The sequence below is a fragment of the Bidens hawaiensis genome, unplaced genomic scaffold, assembly GCF_021521415.1.
Source record: "Bidens hawaiensis isolate Kalapana, Puna unplaced genomic scaffold, B.hawaiensis_p1.1 tig00004282_1, whole genome shotgun sequence".
In the NCBI taxonomy this organism is placed as follows: domain Eukaryota; kingdom Viridiplantae; phylum Streptophyta; class Magnoliopsida; order Asterales; family Asteraceae; genus Bidens; species Bidens hawaiensis.
Window position 1 is genome coordinate 1,163,927 of NW_027491257.1, and position 21,171 is coordinate 1,185,097.

At 42.7% G+C, this 21,171-nt stretch overlaps 1 protein-coding gene across 1 annotated transcript; it reads left to right on the plus strand.

Moving 5' to 3' along the window:
• Positions 1 to 18,130: 18,130 nt before the first annotated feature.
• On the plus strand, positions 18,131 to 19,761 carry LOC143626060 (methyltransferase FGSG_00040-like). Its single transcript, XM_077096238.1, has one exon. It carries the CDS (start codon positions 18,131 to 18,133, stop codon positions 19,715 to 19,717), a length of 1,587 nt encoding a protein of 528 aa, XP_076952353.1. The 3' UTR covers positions 19,718 to 19,761.
• The last annotated feature ends 1,410 nt before the right edge of the window (positions 19,762 to 21,171 follow it).

Sequence of the window (21,171 nt, forward strand, 5' to 3'; positions counted from 1 at the left end):
CTAGGTACGTGAAGGGTTTTGCCTTAACACTGTATCCGCACCCGTCTTATAGTTACTTTGTTGCCGGGATATTCTTGGCTTCAATTCCCTGCGGGTGCTAAGTATGTGGAAGGTTTTGCCTTAACACTGTACCCGCATCCGTCTTATGGTTACTTGGTTGCCAAGGTAAGGGGTATTTTCCCGCTTACTTTTGAATCTTTTTGAATTTTGAATTTTGAAATTCGAAAGGTTGGTGAGGATAAGAACAATCCAAACATCTGAAACGTCGTGTGACGGTTTCTTCTGACTGTGTCAGGACGTGCAGGAAGTTATGGTGACGTGACAGAACATGGTCATTCCAGTCGCTTTTTCAGGCGCGTGTGGGCGTGTTTTTTCGGGCGCGTGGCCGCGAAGTTACTGGCACGTCCTTTCAACAGCTGTTGCCAGCTTGCTTTTTGCCACGTGTCATAGTTTCATTGCACTGTCGATTTCTCTCTCCTCCGCATTAAATTCACCGCATTAATTGCGATTACTATATAAAGGGGAAGAGGGTTATTTGCAATTCACACTTTCACCTCTCTTCTTCTTCTTCTTAGTGATTTCCGGCAAATACTCCCCTTTTTCAGGCAAGCATTTTCCCGAAATCACTTCTTTCTGCAAAAATGTCTTCTCATGATGCTGAAGCTGTAGCCGACGATAGGAGTACTGCTGGCGAGTGCCAGTGTGCTCTACCTGTCGATCAGTACCAGTACATCGTCAGGAAGTTCATGCTCGAGTCTCTCGAGCCTGAGTTTCCTGAATCTCACCAGACTGTGTACGATGCCCCCAGTGGCAAGATCGGGGTATATGCTGCATTCTTTGTTTATGGAAACCTTAGGTTCCCATTGACAAAGTTTATGTACCGTGTCCTGGAGAGGCACGGGGTGCACCTGACCGAGGTGCATCCGATGGCGATTGCCAAGGTCCGGCACTTCGAGTGGGTGTGCCGGATTCTGGGTATTGAGCCCTACGTGGACCGCCTGATGACCTTCTATAGTTGGAGGTGCGTCCAAGGGTGGTACACCCTGACAACCCGTATAAAGGGTTTAAAGATCTGCTTGACCGAGCGCAGTCTCCGATCGTGGAAGCGGGAGTTCTTCTACATCTCTGCCCGCGCCATCCCCATTGCTATGAAGTTCAAGAAGGGTCAAGCGCTTCCGAGCCTTCACGCTTCCAGCTACCAGGAGGCGGAATGGTTCGCGAAGATATCCCGGGTCCAATCTCCGGTTTACCGGTTTGCGGAGTCCGGGATGGTGCTGCTGGGGATGAGCCGGGTATGGAAGGATGCGTCTCGGTTTCCTATCCTTCTCGAATACGGTTTGAACTCTATTCCTTATGGTATGTCTTGTCTTTCTTGCTGATATTAGTTTATTTTTCTAACTGTTTCTTTTCTTTCAGAGGGGAATAATTTGGAGTCGCTCCTGTTCCCGCGGGAGGCTGACCGTCCCGTGCGGGTGGGCACTCGTGCTCTGGACGACAATGAGTTGCCCATCCTGGAGCAAACGGCGGATAGGTTTGTGGAGGTCTATCCGCCAGGCCAAGAGATCCTGAGCCACCGGCGGCCAGGTAAGGAGATATTTTATCCCGAACCCCTCAATGCTGTACCCGCTGTTGGAAATCCTTACATCCTATCTTCTTCTGAGGAATCCGCAGATGGTCCTCCCCTTGTGCGGAAGAAGAAGACTGCTGCCGGCGTGAAGGGGAAGGAGAAGGCCACAGCTGATCCAGTGGTTCTATCTGACACGGAGTCAGATAGTGAAGAGGTGGCGGGGAAGCCCGGTGGTGAGAAGACCACTGCTCCGGAGGCTACGACCGTTACCTCCGGAGAACCAACGAAGACGACGGTGACCGGTACCAAGAGGCCGGCTCCATCGGGTTCCTCCCCGCCCGTCCGTACGTTCAGGGTCAAGAAAACCCGTAAGTATAATCATAATGCCTTTGTAGATTTGTCACTTCATAATTTTCTTTTAACACTTTCTTCTTTGTGCAGGCGTGGATGTTGACGCAATCCTGGGTGAAACGCAGGGGAGTACCTCCTCGCCAATGACGGTAGGCTCGGTCAGCCTTCCTGAGGCGTCGACCCAGTCGCCTGCGCCTGCATCCGCTGGTCCAGTTGCTCGTTCCATCGAGCCAACTGTTCCGGCCGAGATGACGTCACCGCCGGCCGTGAGTGCGATTTTTACAGCATCCTTCACGGAACCGGCGGTTACTGCTGCTTTTAAGGAGGCGGCGACCGCGGCGGAGACCACGACGGCGACCACGGCGGCTGCCCCCATGCCCGCGCCACCGGCACCGACAGCCGGACCATCAGGTACGCGCAGGGCTTCCCGCCGATCTTTGCCACCTTCCCATCTGCCTGACCTGTTGGATGGATTTCCTTTAGGTTCAGGTGATGGGTTTGGCGGATATCGGCCTGTCATTGACCCTACAGGTGCGTAGGGTTCCTTTGTTTTTCCCCTTTTTTTATCATCTTTTCCTTACTGTCTTTGTTTCTTTTGCAGTGTCGGATTCCAATGAAGTGTATGTTCCACGATGGAACATACGCCGAGGAACAACCCTTCGTACCCCTGTGGAGTGCGTGGACTGGGCTCGCCACGCTGCTCCTCATGGTGCGTTGGGGGAAGCCATGGCTAGCTACCAGGAGGGTAGGCTAACCAATGAGCTTCGGGTTCTCCAGGCCCGGATGCAGCCGCGCATCGAGCTGCTTTGTCGTGAAAACGACAAGTTGAAAGCAGCTCGCGCCAAAGACGTATCTGAAGCGCGTGCTCTCCGGGAGGAGAACCAACAGCTGGCGGCAGCTGCCGCCACCAAGGAGAAGGCCTTCAAGGCCCTCGAGGTTGAAGTTCAGGCGCGACTCGAGGCCCGTTCCAAGGCTGCCCAAGCTGTGAATGAACAGCTTCGGCTGGCCAGGGAAACTGCGCGAAACGCAACCGAGAGGGCTGCCCAGGCTGAAGCCGTTGCTGAGCCTCTGCGTTTGGAGAATGAGGAGCTGAAAGGCAAATTAGAGGCTCTCCAACGCGCTCATGATGCCTTGGCAATGGAAGATGCCAAGAAACTCCAGGAAATCCTGGACCAGAGGGGGGTGCTTGACCAAACCGAGCGGAAGCTTAAGGGCGTCGAAGAGGCTGCCGCTAAGGAAGTTTTACTTGCCAACCTTAACAAGAGCGAAGCCGAACGCGCCCATACCGAAGCTCAAGCTGCCCTCCGATGGCTTCTTCGAGAAGCGTTGCCTCAGGTATGTTTAGATTTATCTTCACGCATTTCTTTTGTAAGAAAAGGTTCTAATACTTGTATTTTTTTCTGTAGGTTGTGCGTCGGGTCTTTTCAGAGACCTCCTACGATGATGCTATGACCGCAGCCCTCAACGCTTCTCATGATGATGGGGAAAAGGCCGGCTTCATGCTTGGTCTAGGGTTTGTTGAGAAAGGCGTCCCGCCTTCCAACTTCCCTTTGTTCGATGTGGATACCGAAGCCATTTACGACCAAGCATTGAACCAATACGCCGCCTTCCCGCATCCAGTGGTGGAAAAGGTGGATGAAGTAGCTGTTGCTGATGATGGGTTAGCTGTCCTCAAAGCTTTCCTCGAACCACCCCGTTCTTCTGACGGAGCGGGTCCTAGTGGAGGCGGCCCTGAAGCTTGACCCCGAAGATCCCTTTCCATTGCTTAAACTTGTATAGATTCTCTTCTAGGCGGGTAGTAACCCGGCCATTCTTGTAATATATTATTGAAATATAAATCTTTTTTGCGTATAAGATTGTTATTTCCTTCTTTGGATTCCTTGCTTTATAAACTCATGACTTGCATACTTAGTTTAACTTAGCAATTTTCCAAGTGTTCTAGAATAAGTTAACCTCTTGAACGTGGTTGATGATGGGTTAAAGTTTCGCTTCCTCTTTCGTGATTGTGCGGGTAGAACCGTCACTTGCACTTGGTAGGATGGCTAAACTTTAACCTTTATCTGACCTGCGTGCAGGTTTTCCTCATTTCTAAGTATTTAGGATAAGTTAACCTTTGAACGTGGTTGATAGTGGGTTAAAGTTTCACTTCCTCCTTCGTGATTGTGCGGATAGAACCGTCACTTGCACTTGGTAGGATGGCTAAACTTTACCCATACCTGACCTGCGTGTAGGGTTTCCTTTTTTCCTTGTATTTTTTTTTTTTTTTTTTTTTTTTTTTAGGATAACCTTTGAACGTGGTAAATGATAGTTTAAAGTTTTGCTTCCTTATTTGTGATTGTGCGGATAAGACCGTTACTTGCACTTACAAGGATGGCTAAACTTTACTTACATCCTACCTGCGTGTAGGTTTCCCTTATTTTTAACGTTGTGTTTATGCGGGTTTTGCCGCCTTCCACACGTAACGACTTACTTCTCCCCCTTTATGGTAAACACCGGCACCAGTGGGGAGTTCATAAGAATAAAGGTAAACACATTATGAAAGGAGAATCATTTCCATTAGAAGTGGCTCTTGGCCTTTTCTTTACAAGTATTGGAATTGATCTACATATAACATTTGCGTAATTGAGCTCCATTCCATGTTCTTGGGATGGGAGTGCCATCGAGCCTTTCGAGCCGGTATGCGCCCTTTCCCATAACTTGTTTGATAACATATGGCCCTTCCCAGACTGGGGCCAACTTTCCTGGGCGTTCTTGGTTCGAAGCCTCGTTGTTACGCAGTATGTAGTCTCCTTCCTTGAAGTTGCAGAGTTTTACCCGCGTGTTGTAGTACTTTTGCATTTGTCGTTTGTAATTCTCTTCACGCACTGCGGCTAAATCTCTGCGTTCCTCGGTTAGCATAAGATCCAACCGTCTTTCCGCATCATTGTCTTCTGGCTGACTCAAGACCCTTGGTGAGGGTAGACCAATTTCGACCGGGACCATGGCTTCCGTGCCATAAGTGAGGCTGAACGGGGTTTCCCCCGTACTGGCCTTCTTCAGCGTTCTGTTTGCCCAAAGGACGTGCGGAAGCTCGTCCACCCAGCCGGATCTGTGTTCCAAAAGTCTTTTCTTGATGCCTTCGACGATGCTCTTGTTTGCTCTCTCCACCTCACCATTACCTTGCGGGTGTGCCACTGAGGTAAAGGTGTGGGTGATTTGAAGTTCTTTCAGCCACTGTTGTAGCTTCTTGTCAGCAAAGTTGGTGCCGTTATCGCTCACCAAATTCTGTGGAAGTCCAAAACGACAAATTATAAATTCCCAAATAAATTTTTTGATATGCTTTGCGGTTGTTTGGGCTAAAGGTTTTGCTTCTATCCACTTGGTGAAGTAGTCGATGGCTACCACTAGGAACTGAACATTTCCTGCTGCTGTAGGAAATGGGCCTGTCACATCGATGGCCCACTTCTGAAATGGCCACGAAGAAGTGACTGGAACCAGTTCGTTTTTTGGGCGATGCGTGTTAGGTGCGTAAAGCTGGCAAGACCTGCATTTTCTGATGTATGCCAGTGCATCCGTATGCATCCCCGGCCAAAAGTATCCCGCGTTGTTTAGCTTGGCTACAACAGCGCGGGGGCCTGCGTGTACCCCACAGATGCCTTCGTGTACTTCCCTTAGGAGGTAGTCGGCATCTTGGTTGTCCACGCATCTCAAGAGTGGGCCAAGAAAGTTACGTCTGTAAAGGATGTCATTGACGAGTTGATAATTCAGTGCTTTACAGCGTAGTTTTCTTGCCTGTGTTTTTGACTCTGGTAGTATTCCTGCTGCAAGGTAATTTATTATTGGTGTCATCCATGTTTCTGTATTGTTCTGGATGACACAAATTTCCTTGTGCGGGACTGATGGTGCTTCGAGGAGTTCAATGCGGATGTCCTTTCCCAAGTGGGTGAAGGCTAGTGATGCAAGCTTGCTTAACGCATCCGCAGATTTGTTTTCGCTGCGCTTGACGTGTATGACTTTACAATCACTAAAATCACGCATAAGGGTTTTTGCCTGGGCGAGGTACAGGGCCATGGTGTCATTCACAGCCGTGTATGTTCCATTTATTTGGTTGGCCACCAGCATGGAATCCACGTGGGCTTCTAAGTTTTTCACTCCCATCTTACGCGCAATTCTCAAACCGGCCAAGAATGCTTCATATTCGGCTTCGTTATTCGTACTTGGAAAGTCCAGCCGAATAGCGTAAGTATATTCTTGGCCTGCTGGGTTGGTTAATTTTAACCCTGCGCCTGAACCCTCGTTACTGGCTGCTCCATCAGTGTAGAGTCGCCAGACATCATTGACGTCCTGTGCTGGGGAGGGTTGAGCCTCCTCCTGGCACTCTTTTTCCCGCGAAACGGGGACTTCTGCAATAAAATCGGCCAAGACCTGGCCTTTTATGGCTGGTCTTGGCTTGTACTTAATTGCATATTCTCCCAATTCAATTGCCCATTTGGCTAGACGTCCCGATAATTCGGGTTTGCCTAGAACATTTGAGAGTTTGAAGTTGGTGAGAATGGTGATTGGGTGGCCCTGGAAATATCGTCTTAACCTGCGTGAAGCGTGTATAAGTGCTAAGACCAATTTTTCGAGGGTAGAGTACCGGGTTTCTACGTCTGTTAGTACACGGCTAACATAATAGATTGGCATCTGGATGCCCTTTCGTTCTACTAGCAAGACTGCCCCGGTTGCTCTATCTGTTGCGGAAAGGTATAGGATTAACTCCTCTCCCGCTTGTGGTGCTGTAAGCGTTGGAAGTTCGATCAGGCGTGACCGAATCTCCTGAAAAGCTGCTTCCGCTTCTGGTGTCCAGCGGAAGTGCGTTTTCTTCGGGCAGTTTCTCAGTGTTGACACGAAAGGAAACGACTTATCCGCATGGTTTGCCAAGAAGCGATTAAGTGCGACTAGTCGCCCATTCAGTGTCTGAGCCTGTTTGATGGTGGTAGGTGATTCCATTTTAACAATGGCTTCGACCTTTTCAGGGTTCGCTCTAAAGCCATCTTTAGTAACAATGACTCCCAAGAACTTCCCTTCTTCCATCCCAAATGAACACTTGCTCGGGTTGAGCTTCATGTTTATCTTTCGGAGCGTGTTGAAAGTTTCTTCAATGTCTTTCAACATCGCCTCAGGCTCGAGGCTTTTGATGACCAAATCATCCATATAGACTTCCAAGTTTCTCCCGATTTGGGCATGAAACTCTTTGTCCATTAGTCGTTGGTACGTGGACCCTGCATTCTTAAGTCCGAATGGCATCATTTTATAACAAAATGTACCATCGGGCGTCTGAAATGCGGTTTTGTCCTGGTCATCAATGGCCATGTGGATTTGGTGGTACCCCTTATACGCATCCAAGAAGCATTTAAGGCGAAATGGCGCCAACGAATCCACTTTGAGATCAATTTCTGGTAACGGATAACAATCTTTGGGGCATGCTTTGTTCAAATCTTTGAAATCTATGCACATGCGCCATTGTTTGTCATTCTTCGGTACCATTACGGGATTTGCAACCCATGTTTGATATCTACTAACGCGTACGATGCCTGCGTCAAGGAGTTCCTTGACTTGGGTTCTACACGCGTTAGTTTGTTCAGGCCCCATTACCCTGCGCTTTTGTACGATTGGCGTAACAGCCGGATCGCATTTGAGCTTATGCTCCGCCTTACTTCGGGGTACACCAGTCATGTCAGCTGGTGTCCACGCAAAGATGTCAGCGTTTTTCTGCAGTAAGCGCTTGAGTAAGGTGCGGGTGGGATCAACAATTGTTGGTCCAATGGTAACGGCCTGGTCGGGGTATTTGCCATTGAAGGCCCATTTTTCCGGTTCAGTGATGGTTGGTTTAGCCTTCTTCGGTTTGGGTTTAGATGAGACAGATGCAATGCATACCTGGGGAATGCCAGAGATCATTGCTACACCCTCAGCTGTTGGCCATCCCATCATGCCGTGGACTGAAGATACCACGGCGTTGAATCTTGCCATCCCATCTCTTCCGAATAGGATGTCGTATGTGTGGTGTGGCTTTTTCATCACGACAAAATCCACGTCTTCTGTGCGTGAATGATTCCCATCAGTAAGAGTAACGGGGAAAGATAGGATACCCAGGGGTGTTTCTGTACTGCCATCAAACCCTTCCATTGAAGCGTAGACCGTTTCCAAGCGTTCCTTGTCTTCATCATCCAGCTTATCAAAGAACTGCCTGTACATCACTGTCGACGAAGCGCCGTTGTCAGCAAGAGTGCGGGAGGTGATGTAGTGCCCCAGCTGGCTTCTGATGACGATGGGGCCTTCTTTGCTGGGGCCTCCTGGCACTCGCGGGAAGCGCACCTCAGCTTCCTTCCACGCGCATGGTTCTATCACCCGTCTTTTTCTTCCTCTGACCTTGCCATGAACCATGTTGATGCTGATGTCGACGGGCTTTCGTCCGTTACCTCTGTACCGGTTGTCATTCCTTCCTCCCTTCCTGATCGATGCCACGAGATGTGCAAGCCTTCCATCCTTAACAAATGTTTCAATAATATCCTTCAAGGATGTGCACTCTTCAGTACCATGACCCTTTGTCCCGTGGAAATCACAGGATTTGCTTTGATCCGCATTAGGTTTCTGCCGGATCGATGGGGCTTTGGGCCATGGCAATTTTTCCGTGGCAAATATCTCCGTGACGCTCTTTGTGAGTGGCGTCCACCGGTGTTTTCGATTTGAAGGGTGTGTGTTGTCCCTTCCGCCAACAAGAGGGCGAGAGCTGGATGAGGTGTCAAAGTTTACCCTTGACTGCCAAATACCTAGCCTCCTCTTTTTGTTCTGCCGGGCGATCCGGACATTGTTCTCTCTTGTCCTCTGCGTGTAGAGGTGCGTACTCTGGGGAAGGTCCCTTCCCAGTTGCTTTTCCGTCTCGGCAAAGCGCTTTGCCGCCGTCATGATGGCATCCCATGTGGATGGCATGCCATCCTTACCCGTCAATGTGCGGATAAGTTCTGGGTATTCGGCGCCTTGGATGAAGGCGGCGCGAACCAGATCCTCACTTATGTTGCCGAGACTAAGCTTTGTAGAGTTGAAGCGAGTGATGAAGTCTAGTAAAGATTCATCCTCCTCTCTCACGCAGTTGAGGATCGTCCACTGCTCTTCAGTGTACTTCCTCTGTTGGCTGAAGTGCTGGCTGAACTTGTTCTGAAAGTCCGCCCAGTCATATATGTGGTGGATCGGTAAACGATCGAACCATGCCCTGGCTGCTCCGACCAGAGTCATCTGGAACATGTAGCACCACGTGGGTTCCGTCCAGTTGCTGACGGTAGCCCCCGCAATGAACCTGTTCAGATGGTCGTCTGTGTCGGATAGACCATCATAAGTGCCAATGTTTGACATTTGTTTGGCACTTCTCGGGGCGATTGCCTCCGCAATGTCTCTTGCGAATTTTGACCTTCCTGCATTTGTGGCAGTTGGTCTAAAGGTTTTGGAGAAGTCACGCGGGTTTCTCTCCGCGATTGGTTTAAAAGCTTCCCCAAAATTCCTTTTTGGTTGGACGTCCGTGTCCTTACGCTTCCCTTTCGCCTTATGGCGAGGGTTCGCGTCGGTATCAGACTCCAACTCGTCTTCTGAGTACTCGCAGTCACTGCTCATATTGAGGTGTTGGCGAGTACTGGTGAATTCGTCAGCCTGTTGAGCTGAACGCAAGCGTTCATCCAATTCGGCTTGGAATTCTCTTTGCCGTGCTTCGGCCCACGCCTTCACTTGATCTAGTGTTTGGCGAGGGACCTTCGTTCGTTTTTCCAGTTGGGTATCGGTGAACCCCAATGGAATATTTACTCCACTTGCCCCGGCTTGGGTAGTCGGGGTAGTGTTCGTAAGGATTGTATAACCGCCGGTGTTTCCCCCAGTTGCTGGGGTGGTTACCGGGGTTTCTTGGTCAGTTACAGGCCTTTGGACCGGAGTAACGTTAACCATTTCTTCAGAAATTGTGAAAACTAAAATAGTTCTAGCTTTTATGCACGGATGGCGCCAATGAAGAAACACTAAGTGACCCGGTACAGATTATAGATAATCTGAGGGTTAAGTAATGTTTCCCACGAATGAGGTCTAGCTGAGAAGGCTGTTCTTCAGGAGACCTGCAAAACAAACACCGTAAGCTCGTCACTGAGAAGGGGGGGGTTCCTCCTTGTGACCACCCTCCGGCGTGAGAATCAGACTAGGTTGCTCTGAATATAAGTGTATATTAAGAGATTGCTAGATAACTGGATAGCAGATGATCTTACCATTCCAAGATGTTGGAGTATTTATAGCCGAAGGTAGGTTTTCTAGAAGGTACAGCCGGCTGAATAGTATTCCTGTTCAACCAACAGTGGACTATGCACAGGCCATACTGGTTGGTGGGTAGGTTACGGCCAACAGTAACAAAGTCGGCTGCACTATTCCACCAACTGTAGATTATGCACGTCCTACTTACTGTGGATTGTACGCAGGCCATGCTGGTTGGTGAATAGGTTACGGCCAACAGTAACACTATTCCACCAACTGTAGGCCGCGCATGCTCCTCAGTAAGGGTTGGTGAGTAGGCAGCGGCTAATAGTGACAAACAGTACTAGAGGGTGCTCCTCCTCGTCCTGTTGTCGATGAGCTGTCACCCTGTGATTGGCTCATGGGCTGTTCTGGTCAGATCGTCTGTCCTATCCATACTTTGGTAGGTATGGTACAAGAGATCTTTCAGAATCAGACTGGCTCATTTAGGCGGGATTGTTCCCGCCTTGCTCATCCCTTCATGTGACTACTGAAGTAGCTAATGTCTTGTGCGTGTAGCCCTGCTGTCTGCGGGTAGCCTTTCCTGATGGCTTGTATCCGCAACTGCGGGAACAGGCGGGGTACTTCACCATTGGGAGGCTTTCCCTGCGTGTTCAGCTTGTGTACTGCGCGTAAGATCCTATGAGCATGGTGGGTCCTGCGGGAGCAGATGGCCTTTGCGCAGACGTCCCTGCTCCAGGTGAGTCTTGCGGGACCAACTGGTCTCTGCTGGGACCTACCTCTTCAACGGTACTATAACAGGCATCCACTAATGAAAAATACATAGATGATAATGCACAATTAAATGTTACAAAAAAAGTTTTTTTTAAACCATGGGTGATCTTCAGTAATCATAGCAGATCACTGTAGTAGTAGAGAAATATATGTTCGTATTCGTCGGTCATGATCTAGCATGCTGAACATGAAAAAGTAAAATAAGAGAAAAATAATATAAATATCAACGGTGTTCCATCAATAATTATCAATGAATATTTACCGATAAGATTCTATTCCAGCCTTTTCATTTACTCTCAAATACAAAAACTTTAAGAGAAATGATCAGTTGATGATTTGTTACGGCATTTGAAGACAGGTTCTCAAATAATATTTCTGGCCTTCAAGTGTTGCAAGTATTTATCAGGAATTATATATATACATACGCTCCTAAGACCTTTATAACTTTCACATTCCTTGTTTAGTGATTTGTCGATTATTTTCCGCTAAAGAGGTTGTCATTAACCTGTCACGGTATCCTCATTGGTAAGCCATAGTAATATTCGCCATTAAATATCTTGTCCATCATCCACCCATCGATCTATCTTAAGTTCCTAATATATATGTAGTTAATAGTTTTGCGTGTTGTTTAACAATTTTCAAACATACTAAAGTCTAAAACAATAAATTTAAAGATGCTAATGTTCAAGCCAAAAAAGTGGTTATTTAAAGATGTTAAACGTTTTAATTAAATAATCATGTACTTACATCTTCTTAAGATATGCTATATGCCTTTATAGACAACTATTTCAACTACATATGGAAAACACATTAACTTGTGATATTGTATATTTACACCACTTACGTATTTCATAGACCTACTTCATCAATTTGGAAATCTATTCCTGATGTTTGTCCCATCAGTTCATTACATTTATTGCACAACTACTAGATTACAAATTATACTTTTTAGTGAATTGTAGGACAACCCACCAACAAATACTTGTTACAAGTCTATTGGTAATTCGACCAGCCAGTCTCATGTGAGTCCACATGTTTCTTTTTCCTCAATCACAAACTCAAAACAAAAAGAATAATAAACTCAAGCACAACCCCTTAGGGCTAGGGCTAGGGCTAGGGCTAGGGCTGACAATTTAGACATGATACAAGATACAAAGCTATACGGCTTTAACAGGTATTGGGTATGACATTAAAACATGTTTCTGTACTAAACAGGTAGACACGAATCGATCTGTTAATTTTCGTGTCTAAACAGATAAAATACCCGTTTACTAATAGTACCTAAATAGAATTTTTTTAATGAATAAAAATATATAATAATATAAATTGTTGTATACCCTAAATAGTTAACAATAAATTTTTATACCAAACAATTGATCATGGCGCACATCATTTCAATCCAACATCAACCAGACAACGCACAAACCATTCTCCGATTCTCCCTCTCCGGATCTTCGGTAGTTCGGTAATTTCCCTCCACATCACCTACAGTCGCAGCCCTTTGATTCTCCGGTCTACCTCTCCACATCTCCGATTCTCCAGCAGTACGGCCTCCTCGCAGTTACAGCGGAGCCATCGGCCACTGAACTGACGAGCCCTTCTCCGATTCTCCGGCAGGTTCGTATCTTATCGTGTATACCTGGTATTAGCAGGTTCTTGTTCGGGTTTGGGATGCAGGTACATGATAAGTTTCCGTGTCGTGTACATGTATACATGTTTCGTATTCGTGCCTTATCATGTTCGTGACTTATCGTGTACGGGTATACACAATATGTCAGTCCTACAAACCCCAACCATTATACTCTCTTAAAAGTTAAATGCTTTCCAATCCTCTCAAGATACACCGTACATCTTTGATCGATTCCTTACCCATACAAAACATGCAACCTTTATCCTCTTTAACCAAATCGGCTAACCGACTATGAGTTGGACCTCCTGAATTATATGCCAACCCAAAAAGAAATATGGGCCGTAAGTGTTGCAACTTCAATGTGTTTAGGTTTTCATTAATTTGGTTAGGATTGTGATTTTAATGTTTTGAAAGGTATTTTCCCTTTTTTCTTCAAACACAAAATTTCATCAAATAATAATCAGGTTTTTCAATTTTATCATTAAAGTTATTTTAATTTTTTTCTCAAACACAACTTTCACTAGTTGTTTCAATGTTATAAAACATTTTAAAAGATATTATTAAATTTAAATTAAATAACCTAAAGAAAATTTATATATAAAATCCTATTTACTTTTCCTAATTATAGTTTTCAACTTGACTAAAATGAAATTGAAAATTATAGTTTTCGAAAAAAAAAAAGAAAGAAAAAGAAAACCATGTCATTTGCCCCATCTTTATCAAAGTGTCAAAACTCAAAACTAACAAATCTAATGCATAGTGCAACTTCTATTGCATAGGTTACAATTGTTAGTTGAAATAAATGAACCTCTTCATCTTGGCATTGAAATATATAGTGAGATTGTCCTACTTAATTATTAAGAACGTGCAAGGTTTGCAATGAATGAATATTGTTGTATGTAGCTGATAAGTTATTAGCTTTAATATTCATAACTTAATGTACATTCAATTTGGGGAAAATAATAAACATTCATAGATTTTAAATATACAACTGTAAAACAAGCATAGTGATATATATATATATATATATTGTATGCTCGTCAACACACACGCGCGCGCGCGTATATAGGGTGTAAATTTGTAAATGGTGTCGGGTTGGCGAGTTAGCTGATTTCAGGTTGGTGGGTTGAATTCTTCAGCCTAACATGGCCCATATACGTTATTCATGATGAATCCGTTTAAAATTGTGCCTTGGGTGGGTTAACAGGTTTCGGGTTGGTGGGTTGAATTCTTCAGCCTATCACGGCCCATATACTTATTCATGATGAACACATTTAAATTTTATGACCTTGGTCTACCCGTTTATATATCTTTATTTAGGAATACGAGTAATATCTAGTGGTTTGGTAACTGTTTAGACAATTAATTAATTACTTCGATTCATATGTAACATTTTTGTAATCTGAGTTATTTAGTTATATTTATGTATCTATCTCTCATGCCTAATTGAAATATTAAACAAATAACAACAAATGTATTAACATTTTAAAATAAAAGAATAAATTTTAAAATGTATTATGCATAAACTAAAAAACTAAATTGAAATTCTAAATAAATTTTAAGTATTAATATGAAATATTTTGTAACTGAAAGTTTATGTATTAATACTGTAAGATCCTGAAATGCTATTTGATGCCGCAAAAAAAAAATTGATGTAAGCAGCAAAAAAAAATTGATGTAAGCAGGACATGTTAGAGAAACATGGTGCACCAGTTTATTAATTAACCAATTAATATTATATTACTACTTTAGGTATAGACAGATAATAGATATGCTTGGTTGATTGTAGATATAATTGGTTAAATAATAATGTTTCACCTGTTTCAATTGGAATTGCAATCTAAAGATAAAACTTTGAAGTTCACCATTTATGCAATTTTAGTTCAAACAAGGTACTTTTAGCCCCTGGAGAGATAGTCTAAGGCCCGGATTAGACCCGGATTTCATCATAGAAAATCATAAGGAGAAAGACTCTAAAAAGGAACACTCTCGCAAAGTGAACACCCTTGGGCGAGCATGTCCAAAACACCGAGTAAGAGAAGGTACAAGCTTGGACCTAAGTAGGCGCCAAAACCATACAGGTCAAGGCACCAACATGCCGAGGCCACTTGTACAAACAGTATGCTCGGGACTACCATTGTAGACACACAAAAAAAGACAATAGCTCTATGAGGTGGGCCCCACGGGAAACGACATCCACGATCTCCACTAGGAAGACTACAGAGGTGATGGCCCAATTATGCCCCCCGACACATGGACCAATAGTCTCCCTTCATCATCATGCAATCTTCGGTTATGAGTAGAGGTCCCATCAAATGATAAAGCATTCCAACTCCACTTTCTCTCACCATATATTCTTTGTGCTCACACACCCTATGCACGGAGGGACATTGATGAAGGCTTTACTGAGCTAAGAGCATCTCCCCCTGCAGATCTCCAAACACAAATTCATCGGATTCAAGACTTGTTGTGACCATTCATGTGGAAATACATGCTAGATCCATATTCTAGTTTGAATAGGGATCTAGCATGTATTTCCACACGAACGGTCACAACAAGTCTTGAATCCGACTATATTTGGCCAACAATACGTGCTAGTGTTTGTGTTTATCCAATACATGATCACTTTTAAGCAAAGGAAACATTATAAAGCGTGTTGATTGCTTTAAATGTTATATAAATAAGGAGGTTATGTAATCGTATAAACCACTCTTGCTCTGTCCAACTATATCTGGCCAACAATACGTGCTAGTGTTTATACTGTTCTTTACCTAAAGTCAGTTATAAATTCTTCACACCTCATATGAATATATGCATGATGCAAATAAGATGCTTATATGAACGAAATAGCGAGGAGGTATTGTTACACTAGGTCAACTTATCTAATTCATGAAAAATCGCTCCAACTATTGCAAAGCATCTTGTAAGGTCTAGTTTTAGAAGAGGAGTTGGAACTTTAGATCATATTTATTATTATCTAAATGATCACATAACTAACCTAAATGATCATTTGGTTAAAGAAATGCTCTTTTGCAATCAATTTCAAACCAATTAAAACGAAATTATCTAATTAGTATAATTGAGAAGTTTTGTATCACATAGATGTTTTCCTGAGTCTTTTGTATATAAGATATATTTGTGAAATGAAAACATTAACTAACTCTTTGGTGGCATGGCTTGTGTAGGTTTCTTCAAGTCAATTTATGATGGGGGGAATACCTGTTAGGGTTCGACTCTATACCAGGCATGGGAATGGTTTTTTTTTAGTTTTTGTGCAAATTATAAGTTCCAAGCACATAATAAGACAAAAGCAAACTCTATTTGTGTTTATTTTTTTGTTTTGAACTTCTTTCCTTTCTTTGACAGATTTTTTGTTTCTTGCCCTCCTTTCTTTAAACAATTTTTTTGGGTTTTTTTGTTTTTTTTAATTTGTGTTTTATGTTTAGAGATAAATAAGAATTTTGGTGTCGCAAGTACTCCATTGGATTACTCGGCCGCACCTTATTGGTAAAAGATTTTTTTTTTTTTTAGTTCTGATACCGTAACAAAAATGACTGAAACCAACCAAATGCATGTAGATTCATCGCGTTTTGTTTTCATTCCAGTATTGTAACAAACTTTACAAAAACCGACCGAATATCCATTTTGTTTGTTTTTTTAGTTGCGGTACCATAATGAGCATGACGATAACCGACCGAATTTGCGTAGACTCATCGCTCAACATCCTACAACGGTCGGGTTTTACCAACCGACGCCATATTATTGGTCCATCTCAATTTTTATATATAATCTATTTGTTTTATTTTTTGTTTTAGTTCCAATACAATAACACACGTAACCAAAACCGACCGAATTCGCGTCTACTTACCGCCTCAAAGCTTCATATCGACAACGCTTGAATTTTACCACCGCCGAGTTTTACTGATCTGCTCGACGCAACGGGCCAGGTAAACTCTAGTTGAATATAAACCAAAACACTTTAAAACCAAACCCGTTTTATGTTTTCAGTCTGCTTTTATTTCCAAAATTTTTATATCAATCCAATCCAAATAACCCTACGAATTCAAATTCAGGTTTTCGTTGGATTTTGAACCATCCGAATTTAGTTCGGGCTCAACTCAATATGTTTCAAACCAAAAACCGAACACTTATGACTTCAATACTTCATTACTTCTACAAGTGTATATTTTATTAGGTATATTTTCTCCAACCAAAACTTGAAAATAAACCTAAAAGACTGACACAATAAATTTCACAGAAAACATGCACCCAACATTTCATTTTCTCTTTATTAAAAAAAAAATAGTGATCTTTATACACTAAACTTAATAATTGTTCAGACTTCTACAACTTGTATAGGGTTACACGGTGTATATAGGTTACATATGACTGATAAGTGTACGGAGTAAACATAAAAAGGATAGCTCTTTTAGCATATGCAACCCGTATGGCCCTACACGAGCCGTATAAATATTCAACAACTCAGTTCCTATACGCCTGTATTATACGAGAGCCGTATAGGCAAAAAGTGGTGTGTGAAGATCCATGAAGACGTATGAAGATCCCATGCCAAAAAAAAGGTATATTGGTTTTAAATAATCCCAAATATCCCTTGTTGGTCGCTGTCGGTCCCAACTAACGAAATGGCTGGTAACAGCCCCACATTTTAACATGTTTGCTTCCAATGGTCCACGAGTAACAGAAGTGTAACTCCTTTAGTCTCTGGTCATCGGAAAATGGGTTTTTGCCGGAAAACTCAACCTGAACACCACCATCTAAGCACCACTACTGACCACCGCCACTGACCACCACTATCTAAACACCATCACTGACGGTAGTTCTAAGGTTCCGACGCCCTTAATAATTGGGTCTTGTAATAAAAAATGTTTCTAAAGGTCTGGTCTAAGGTTACAAAAAGGTTTGGACGAAAATGATGAATTTTCTGGCATAAAAAGGAATTTTCCGGAAAAAAAAAACGTTTTTCAGCGACCATCACCTGGGGTTCCAACAACCTTAATAATTAATGTTTTACTAGAAAAAAGTTTCTAAGGGTCCAATCTAAGATTTCAAAGAGGTTTTGGACGAAAAGGTTGAGTTTCCGGCGAAAAACGTTTTTCCGACGACCGAAGACTGACAAAGCTACGCTTCTGTTGGTTGCGGATCACTGGAAGCAAAAACATTAAATGGTGGAACTATTAGTATGTCACTAGTCATTTATTTAATTGAGACCGAAAACGATCAAAAAATAACCGTTGTGATTATTTAAAACCAACATAAAAAAAATAAAAACAAATAAGAGACTTTGATTGTTTTCAACTTTCCATCATTCAAAATGTCTTCAATTAGTTTAACTCGACCGTTACTCTAAAAGCATCTTTAAATAAATCTAAATAATAAATTTTAATAATATTATTATTATTATTATTATTATTATTATTATTATTATTATTATTATTATTATTATTATTATTATAACTATAACATTACCGTTACCTTCTTTCAATTCAAATTCACATTCATTTCCCACACAAACAAAGTCTCTGTGTGATCTTGAACCACCATTAAACATGAACGAATCGAAACTCGACGAACCCACCGACGAGTCGATCCAACACCTCAGGCTAAAAGCGAACGAATACCTCCTTCGCGAACAATGGGACCAATCAATTCAAGCATATTCCCAATTCATCTCCATTTGCCAAACCCGATCCAACCCGAACCTCCAAAAACCCTTCTGCTTAGCCTTCTCGAACCGGGCCGAAGCAAGATCAAAAACCCGCGATTTCGATGGGGCGATAAGGGATTGTGATGAGGCATTGAAGATTGAAAACACCCATTTCAAAACCCTAATGTGTAAAGGTAAGATCTTGATGAATCTTGATAGGTACAGTAAGGCTTTAAACTGTTTCAAGATTGCGAATCTTGATAACCCGAGTAGTGTAGAGGCCGAAACCCGAAATGGGTGTTTAGAAAAATGTAAAAAGCTTGAGTCTTTATCAAGAAATGGGGGGTTTGATTTGTCTAATTGGGTTATTAATGGGTTTAAGGGTAAGCTTCCTGAGTTAGCAGAGTATGTTAATAGTTTAGAAATCAAGAAATCTGAAATTAGTGGTAGAGGATTGGTTGCAGCCAAGAATCTTGAAATGGGCTCTTTGTTGTTGGTCACCAAAGCGGTTGCAACCGAGCGAGGGATATTACCCGAGTCAAAAATCGAAGATTTGGGGGAAAACGGCGAAAATGCCCAAATGGTAATGTGGAAGAGTTTTGTGGATAAAGTTGTGGAATCAGCTTTAAAATGTAAAAGAACAAAATTTTTGGTTTCGATGTTATCGGTTGGCGAAAATGAGGGTTCGCTTGGTGTTCCGGATATTAATGTGTTTGGGCCGGAATTGGAGCAAGATTTTAGTGTTTTGGATGGAGAGATTGATGTAGGGGGGATTTTAAGCATTTTGGATGTGAATTCGCTTGTCGAAGAGACGTTTTCGAGTAAGTTTTCGGGTAAAAATGGATGTGAATATCATGGTGTAGGGCTATGGGTTTTGGCTTCTTTTATAAACCATTCTTGTAACCCGAATGCGAAAAGATATCACATAGGTGATCATGTTGTTGTTCATGCTTCTAGGGATATTAAAGAAGGTGAGGAGATAACATTGGGTTATTTTGATGTGTTTACGCCGTTAAAAACCCGAAAAGAAATGGCTAAGAATTGGGGGTTTGATTGTCATTGCAAGAGGTGTAAGTTCGAGGTCGATATTTCGTCAAAACACGAAATGGGTGAGATCGAAATGGGGTATGAGATCGGGGTGGATGTCGGTACAATGGTTTATAAGTTGGAGGAGAGTATGAAGAGGTGGATGGTTAGGGGTAAAATGAAGGGGTACTTAAGGGCTTCATTTTGGAAGGTTTATTCGGAGCTTTTTGTTTCGGAGAAGTTGATGAGGAAGTGGGGGAGGCGGGTTCCGATGATGGAGGCGGTGGTGGAGAGCGTGGTGGAGGCGGTGGGGGGTGATGAGCGGGTTTTGAGGGTGGTTGTTGAAGGGATGAAGAAGAGTGGTGGTGGTGGTTTGGTGGAGATGGAGAAGGTTATGAAGTTAGGAAGAGGGGTTTTTGGGAAGGTAATGAAGAAACAAGCATTGAGAAGTATAATTAGTTGATTAAAATGAAGAAAGTTTAATGTGTTTTCTTGTTATTTTTAGTGTTATTTTGGAGTAAATTCTCTTTGCAATTGTGGGATAAGTTTATGGCAAGTTAAGTTTAGTTTTCTTGAAATTTTAATATGTATGATTCCAAGTTAAGTTGGAATGGAAGAAAAACTATATTTGTTCTTTGCAAATTCATTTGTTGTGTTTGAAATTGTTGGATCATTTGTTACATAAAAAAAGTACGATAAAAGTTAATTAAAACCAATGTTGTAAAAGTCGGATTCCAAGGTCTTGGAATCGGCGATCCAAGGTCCTCGGACATCAACCTTGCCGTGTTTTCCCAACTCGGCTATCATTACTCGTCAAGGTCCAACTCGGTTAAAAGTCGGAGTACTCGGCCTCCAATGTCAACTCGGCCACTATTTTTTTTAGTAAAAAACTAAAAATAACAACAAAACATGAATTTTTTGAATTATGTTTTTTTTTTCATATGAATTATGCTTATTTTGACGTGAATTATGCTTGTCTTAACATATTTTATATTATATTTATTATGTTCGAGTACAAGCCGAGTACTCCAAATACTCCCTACAAGGGGATCAGCCGCCTAGAGACCGCCTAGCGAGTTTGTATTGTATTATTGTTTATATAGCCTATTTATATGCAAACTTTAAAATACATAAATTACTTGTGTAAACTTCAGAAAATATTTAGAGGAATGGGGTGCTATTAAGGTTTTTTTGTTAAATGGAAATGGGAAGTTGGTTAAATTGTCATCTTTTATTCTATCCAATTGAGTGAATTACCTTAAGAACATAATATCAGTTGTTATATACTTGTATGAAAGTAACTAAGAAACACATTATGTTTATGAATATAATTCATTCCAAGGTGCTTTTTCATTCAGTATATATATGAATCCTTTCATTCATGTAGAAAGCATTTAAACATCCTTAAAATATTGTTAATTGAAATAGAAATATATATGTCTAATAGAAAATTAGCAGAAACTAAACCTAGCTTGTCTGGAATCACAAGTTCACAACATCATTCAACATGAGGCATGACCGCATGAGGCATGAGATTATGAGCCATCAAAATTTGACCCAATAACCCCCTAGGCCCTAATTGATAAGACACATTAGCTGATATTATCAACTATCAAGGGAAACAACAGGCCCATTAGCCCAGCCATTTATTTTGTTCAAAATGGTGTAAAAAAAACCGGTTTGGGACCGGTTTTAGGCAAACCAAGCGGAACCGGTTTGGGTTTAAAACCGGTTTCACCCAAGCCGACCCAAACCGTCAGTTTCAGGACCGATTCTCCTTAAGATCTACCAAACCGGTTTTAAAACCGAACCGACGTGACCAGACGGGCCTGTCTTGCTTCTAACCCGGTTTATAAACCGAACCGGTTTGGTCAACGACAAGTCAAAACCGGTTTGACTCAAAACCTATTTATAAAC